This window comes from Coregonus lavaretus, assembly GCF_964263955.1.
Source record: "Coregonus lavaretus genome assembly, chromosome: 38".
Taxonomy (NCBI): Eukaryota; Metazoa; Chordata; class Actinopteri; order Salmoniformes; family Salmonidae; genus Coregonus; species Coregonus lavaretus.
Genome location: NC_140025.1, coordinates 29,733,943 through 29,741,623, shown reverse-complemented (window position 1 = coordinate 29,741,623; position 7,681 = coordinate 29,733,943). Strand labels below are relative to the sequence as shown.

The 7,681-nt window shown below is 40.0% G+C and overlaps 1 protein-coding gene across 1 annotated transcript; it reads right to left on the bottom strand.

Moving 5' to 3' along the window:
- Positions 1–2,957: 2,957 nt before the first annotated feature.
- Positions 2,958–7,402, bottom strand: LOC311112019 (uncharacterized protein). The gene is made up of 2 exons (XM_084154975.1): positions 7,179–7,402; positions 2,958–5,129 (listed from the first exon to the last, which is right to left on the bottom strand). Exon 2 carries the CDS (start codon positions 5,113–5,115, stop codon positions 4,069–4,071), a length of 1,047 nt encoding a protein of 348 aa, XP_084011101.1. The 5' UTR covers positions 5,116–5,129; positions 7,179–7,402; the 3' UTR covers positions 2,958–4,068.
- Positions 7,403–7,681: the final 279 nt, after the last annotated feature.

The following is a 7,681-nucleotide window of genomic DNA, read 5'->3' as shown; positions in this document are numbered from 1 at the left end:
GGTTCTTGGTCACCTCCCTGACCAAGGCCCTTCTCCCCCGATTGCTCAGTTTTGCCGGGCGGCCAGCTCTAGGAGAGTCTTGGTGGTTCCAAACTTCTTCCATTTAAGAATGATGGAGGCCACTGTGTTCTTGGGGACCTTCAATGCTGCAGAAATGTTTTCGTACCCTTCCCCAGATCTGTGCCCCGACAGAATCCTGTCTCGGAGCTCTACGGACAATTATTTCGACCTCATGGCTTGGTTTTTGCTCTGACTTGCACTGTCAACTGTGGGACCTTATATAGACAGGTGTTCTTCTGTCGAAATCATGTCTAATTAATTGAATTTACGACAGGTGGACTCCAATCAAGTTGTAGAAATATCTCAAGGATGATCAATGGAAACAGGATGCACCTGAGCTCAATTTCGAGTGTCAAAGCAAAGGGTCTGAATACTTATTTAAATAAGGTATTTCTGTTTATTTTATTTTATACATTTGCTAAAATTTCTAAAAACCTGTTTTCACTTCATCATTATGTGGTATTGTGTGTAGATTGATGAGGGGAAAAAAGTATTTAATTAATTTCAGAATAAGGCTGTAACGTAACAACATGTGGAAATATGGAAGGGGTCTGAATAGTTTAAGAACGCACTCTATCTTTACATTTCTAGATGAAATTCAACACATCATACCATGGTAAAAGGGTTATTTGGTTAAACCTTATAAAACATGAATAAATACCTACTGACAATATTAATGATCATGTTCAAGTACCTGACATGGCAAGTAATGTCTATAAGCATGGAAAACTGGCACAACAAATTTGGTCCCATTCTTGTTTCTCTAAAAAGTTATGGACAAAATGTTAATGTAAAAAATATTTTGGGTGAAAACTGCTATTCAAATGTTAAAGTAAATGAGATCTTGAATTAAAAGGTTAATTACTTGCACATGTGGTTGCAAATCGTCATGAAGATGAGATTGATGTTCTTGCTTCTCGTCCCCTCCTTCATCTCTCGCAGAAGGTACAGTACCTTGCAAAAGTATTCATCCCCCTTGGCGTTTTTCCTATTTTGTTGTATTATAACCTGTAATTTAAATGGATTTTTTGTTGGATTTCATGTAATGGACATACACAAAATAGTCCAAATTGGTCAAGTGAAATGGAAAAAATAACTTGTTAAAAAAAATGCTAAAAAATAAATAACGGAAAAGTGATGCGTGCATATGTATACACCCCCTTTGCTATGAAGCCCCTAAATAAGATCTGGTGCAACCAATTACCTTCAGAAGTCACATAATTAGTTAAATAAAGTCCACCTGCAAATCGAGGAGTGGCTCCGTAAGAAGCATCTCAAGGTCCTGGAGTGGCCTAGCCAGTCTCCAGACCTGAACCCAATAGAAAATCTTTGGAGGGAGCTGAAAGTCCGTATTGCCCAGCGACAGCCCCGAAACCTGAAGGATCTGGAGAAGGTCTGTCTGTAGGAGTGGGCCAAAATCCCTGCTGCTGTGTCTGCAAACCTGGTAAAAACCTACAGGAAACGTATGATCTCTGTAATTGATGTATCAAATACTTATGTCATGCAATAAAATGCAAATGAATTACTTAAAAATCAAACAATTGTGATTTTCTGGATTTTTGTTTTAGATTCCGTCTCTCACAGTTGAAGTGTACCTATGATAAAAATTACAGACCTCTACACGCTTTGTAAGTAGGAAAACCTGCAAAATCGGCAGTGTATCAAATACTTGTTCTCCCCACTGTAAGTGTATGTAAACTTCCGACTTCAACTGTAGGTTCTTATGCTACACACAAAACAGTTAAAAGAGGCTTATTCTAATGCACGCACAATTCCATCTCATATGATCTAGTTTCTTTAACAATTTCAACCTTAATGCCCAAGCAACTAGGCTTAAGGAAAGATCTTCTAGTATGCAAGCATTACTAAGGTTTAACAGAATTTGCCCTCACACCCCTCAAGCGTCATGAGACTCATCTGAAGGTAACCTGGTACTGGGGATTTTTTAAATTTTCATTAGCTTTCTTATATCTCTCAGATATAGGACAGACACTTCAAAAACATACCTCATTTTGATTTATTTTTGGATTCTTTTTCCATGTAAGAATCTGTTATTCAATGTGTTTCTATGGGCTAATAACAGTAAGGCCAAATTAAATGTTTCATCAAATAATTTCAAAAATATACTGAACAAAAATATAAATGCAACATGCAACAATTTCAACGATTTTACTGAGTTACAGTTCAAATTAGGAAATCAGTCAATTGAAATAAATTCATTAGGCCCTAATCCATGGATTTCACATGACTGGGCAGGGGCGCAGCCAAGGGTGGGCCTTGGAGGGCATAGGCCCACCCACTTGGGAGTAAGGGCCACCCACTGGGGAGTAAGGATTCGTTTTCCCCCACAAAACGGCTCCTTAGTTTCATCAGCTGTCCGGGTGGCTGGTTTCAGACGATCCCGCAGGTGAAGAAGCCGGATGTGGACGTCCTGGGCTGGCGTGGTTACACGTGGTCTGCGGTTGTGAGGCCGGTTGGACGTATTGCCAAATTCTCTAAAATGACGTTGGAGGCAGCTTATGATAGAGAAATAAACATACAATTCTCTGGCAACAGCTCTGGTAAACATGCCAATTGCACGCTCCCTCAAAACTTGAGATGTCAGGGTTTGGCCGGTGTAGGCCGTCATTGTAAATAAGAATTTGTTCTTAACTGACTTGCCTAGTTAAATAAAGGTTAAATAAAAAATTAATAAACATCTGTGGCATCTGTACATTTTAGAGTTGCCTTTTATTGTCCCCAGCACAGGGTGCACCTGTGTAAATATCATGCTGTTTAATCAACTTCTTGATATGCCACACTTGTCAGGTGGATGGATTATCTTGGCAAAGGAGAAATGCACACTAACAGGGATGTAAACAAATGTGTGCACAACATTTGAGAGAAATAAGCTTTTTGTGCGTATGGACAATTTCTGGGATCTTTTATTTCACATCGTGAAACATGGGACCAACACTTTACATGTTGCGTTTATATTTTTGTTCAGTATATACTGTACATTTTGATACATAAAAGGGTCCTAGAAGTCCAAATTAAATAGCAAAATTATCCTTGGTATGACCATCTTAAAATATTTCCATATGTTAGTTTAGTAGAAACCCAGCCCCGGGCCCTTAGACTTTAGTTAAAGTTACTTAAATAAAACGGATCTTGGTCAGCTAGCAACTTACGTGAGTCTGGCAAACACAAAATTGCAGGGATAGAAAAGTTATTTAAATTGCAAGTTAGGTTCTCCATGTTGGCTCCATGTCCAGCACTGGTTGTGTGACTCTTACACCCGGGCCCTTAGACTTTAGAGGGTTAAGTTGAACATGTGCTCTTTATGACAATGTTAAAATTAGGTTACACTACTCAAAAGGCACCTAATTGGTGGAACGACCCAGGTTTCAGAGAAATGGATATGTGATTAATTTACTTTTGTAAAACATTATTCTATGTAAATAGAGTTTGATTTTATTTAAATAATGATATAATGGTCAAACAGTACAGTACAGGCTGTTGTTCACAGTATGGTGTTGATGTGGTGAGACTGATGTTATTGATACATTCAAAATTTTGTGCTAAACATAAACATTATTAGAAACATGAATCCCCCCCCCCCACACACACACACACACTTACGCTGTGGTCATGTGCTAGTCAGAACTAAGAAACTCAGACATTTCTGACTTGCTAATTGGTTGAACGCGGCACATGTATAACTACAGTTTCCTAGTTCCGACTAGTGTGGCAATAACTATTGCAGGTGAAATTGTTGGGGAAAAATAACAAATAAAACATGGCAGGATGTGAAACATCTGAAACCAAGGCCTTTTATCAAAATAAAAACATTCACAATTTTCTACAACGCATAATGGATGGGGAATATCGAAGACATGATGTAATACCCATACCTAGTATACATTTGTAAGAACATAAATAATACAATTAAAGATCTTGAATTTGACCATCAGAAATAAGGTTCAAAAGGAATTATGTGTACGATGCCCTTGGCCAGGGGGGAAAGTCTTAAGAGTATCCAGTCTTCTCCAGGAGTTCATCCAGCTCCAAATTACGGATGATACTGATCAACCCCTTACTGATGCGATAGGTGCGCTGGGGGTCAAAAGCACCTCTGCGATGATCATGTTGGGTCACGTAGATCCTGTCCAACACCAGGTCTGACTGGAGGCTGATGATGATCCGGTCTATGTTGCTGTCGTCACTGTGTCCTGTGTGGTTTTCGCTGACATAATCCGGTAGGTTCTCAGACCCTGGTTTATTCAGATTGCCCACTTCGTAGTACGGTAAATCCTGGTCTGGTAGCAGTTGGTTACATTGGCCATCATGCTCCTCTATGTTGTCGAAGAAGCGGTGGAAGCCGAACGCCTTCTTCTTGGGGTTTCGCACTGTCACCATTTCACCCTTTTTGTTGAATTTGACGTAGTCGTGGGCGAACCAGTGAAGGAGATGAAGGCCATGTCCTGGCCGGGGTCTACCAAAGCCAGATGACTGGAGGTATCTCATTTCGTTCAGCGTGTCAATGGAGGAAGGGCAAGGAAGATAATATCCAGCCTGCTCCAGGAGTTCATCCAGCTCCAGATTACGGATGATTCTGACCAACCCCTTACTGATGCGATAGGTGCGCTCAGGGTCAAAAGCACCTCTCTGATGATCATGTTGGGTCACGTAGATCCTGTCCAACACACGGTCTGACTGCAGGCTGATGATGATCCGGTCTATGTTGCTGTCGTCACTGTGTCCTGTGTGGTTTTCGCTGACATAATCCGGTAGGTTCTCAGACCCTGGTTTATTCAGATTGCCCACTTCGTAGTACGGTAAATCCTGGTCTGGTAGCAGTTGGTTACATTGGCCATCATGCTCCTCTATGTTGTCGAAGAAGCGGTGGAAGCCGAACGCCTTCTTCTTGGGGTTTCGCACTGTCACCATTTCACTGTCGTTGTTGAATGTGACATAGTCGTGGGAGAACCAGTGAAGGAGTTGAAGTCCATGTCTGGGCCAGGGTCTACCAAAGACAGATGATTGGAGGTGATCGATTTCGTTCAGTGTCTCCATGGTTATGATTTACTCTAGAAAGGAGGGAGGGCAAGGTGGAAAGATGGAGAGCGAGAAAGAGAGAGTAAGAGTGGGTTTGCTTGTCAAAAAGTATGAGCGAAACATTTATTTAACTGCCTGGTCCAAGAGAAAGAGGACACACACATTTCTGTCATTGTCTCTTTACAGAGTGGTCCTTGAGAAAATGGTTTGCATCCTCCACACGACACGACAGAAACACACTAACTAGAGGTGGACTTCAACCTCATGGTCCCTTTGCTGTTCTGCCTATATTCCCTTCAATGGAAATCTAAACAATGAAAGGGATATAATCAAAGGTGTGGGCAACAGCAGGACAGTCAAGTTGCATCTGGCTGTAAAACTAGAGGAGCAGTGTCAATTCTCGGGACCATGCATGGAGGCCAGGAGGGTACCGGCTCGGGTGCACACGCCTGAAGGCAGCAGGCCCACCGGGTCAGGGAATGGTGGGTACCCCAAGTCAGGTGGCTGAGTCCCTAGAAGGGCGAGAGGCCTAGGGCCTGAGAAGGCAGGGGACTCATAGCCAGCTACTACTAAGGCCACAAACTGCTGGAGACTTGGAGCCTAACTGGGCATGAGACATACAGTAGGGCCTAGGACTAGAACAGGACACTACGGGCCGACAAGCTTTGGGCTGCAAATCGAATGAGGGACTGTGGACCTATGGAACAGGTAGCCTAGTAACTGGACAGAAGACAATCCGATAGGGTGAGATGTTTTTCATCATCGATGGCAGATCAGTATTGGGGTTATGGTCATCTGAGGCTAGATCCAGTGGTGTAAAGTACTTAAGTAAAAAATACTTTAAAGTACTACTTAAGTCGTTTTTTGGGGTATCTGTACTTTACTTTACTATTTATATTATTGACAACTTTTACTTTCACTTCACTACATTCCAAAATAAAAGAATGTACTTTTTACTGCATACATTTTCCCTGACACCCAAAAGTACTCGTTACATTTTCAATGCTTAGCAGGACAGAAAAATTGTCCAATTCACGCACTTATCAAGAAAACATATGGTAATCTCTACTGCCTCTGATCTGGCGGACTCACTAAACACAAATGCATGGTTTGTAAATTATGTCTGAGTGTTGGAGTGTGCCCAACTATCCGTTCATTTTAAAAACAAGGAAATGGTGCCGTCTGCTTTGCTTAATATAATGAATAATAATAAAAAAAAGATGTATACTTTTACTTTTGATACGTAAGTACAGTATATTTTAGAAATTACATTTACTTTTATACTTAAGTATATTTAGAACCAAATAATTTTTTACTTTTACTCAAGTAGTATTTTACTGGGTGACTTTCACTTTTACTTGAGTAACTTTCTATTAAGGTATATATACTTTTACTCAAGTATGACAATTAGGTACTTTTTCCACCACTGGCTAGCTCTGTGGTTAAAGTGAATGTATCCCAATTGGGTTACTATTTATTAATCCACATATAATTATAAATAAATGTCCCAATACAAAATCCCCTCTCACTTTCATATTTTATCCGTAATTTAACAAAATAGGTGATGACGTGATCAACCTTCTGAAGCATGTCAGATAATTAGAGCCTGAATCGTGATGTCCTCAATAGGACCAACAAGGAATTAACATTTCAATACAGACTTCTCAGCTAGCACAAAATGTTGTAAGAACCATAAAGCATGGTGAGAGTGTTGTTGTCCTATGGTTATTTTGCAAACATCCTTCCCTGGGAATATTGAAGGATAGTTGCTTGGCTTTGGTACATTCTCGGCACATTTAAGGAGCTTCACAAAAAAAGTAAAACAATTTTATTAAAATTAGGCTGCTGTTCATTATTGGTAAGAAAACATTTAGGCCTACATTGTTGTATTAAATCAGTCAAGCCTCATTGCAAGATATCGTCTTTGAGCAAACCTTGAACGTCTTGTCCAACAAGTCTAATAAAACAACCAAGACATTCTGTAGCCTACCAGTTTACTTCCTTATGTCCATCATTATCCGGAAGACATGTTTACAAATTATACATTGATAACAAATAAATCATTCAAATGAACAACTTACCTATTTTTGAATCAAGTATATTCAATGTTTGTGAAGTGATAATAGGCTAGGCTGCTATGGAGTAACAATTGTATAGCAACAGTTTCACTTTTAGCCTGTCGAGTTGTTTATCTGCAGAATGTAGATGTGTCCTAACCACGCCCCAAAGTTCCATGGGCAAAAAGCCAAGGCTATTTAACACTATAATCTCCTAATCTAATTTTGTAAACATATTTGTTTGCCAACTCTCAACTAAAATCACAGTTTATCAGTAGGCCTAGTCACACAATATACAAACTCCAATCTGTTAATTGGATCTGAACATAATATCAACACATGGATTGAAATGGCTAGCATTCAGCTGTCCAAACTGAAAATTCAAGCCAATACATTTCATAGAATGCTGATAACGATGAGCAGCATGCCACCCTTTTCAAATCTTGTAATAATGTTAAAGCAACCACACTGTGTGGTTTGTATGTTGCATTAATCCCCTCTAGAGAGAGTACCGGTATTTTAATATA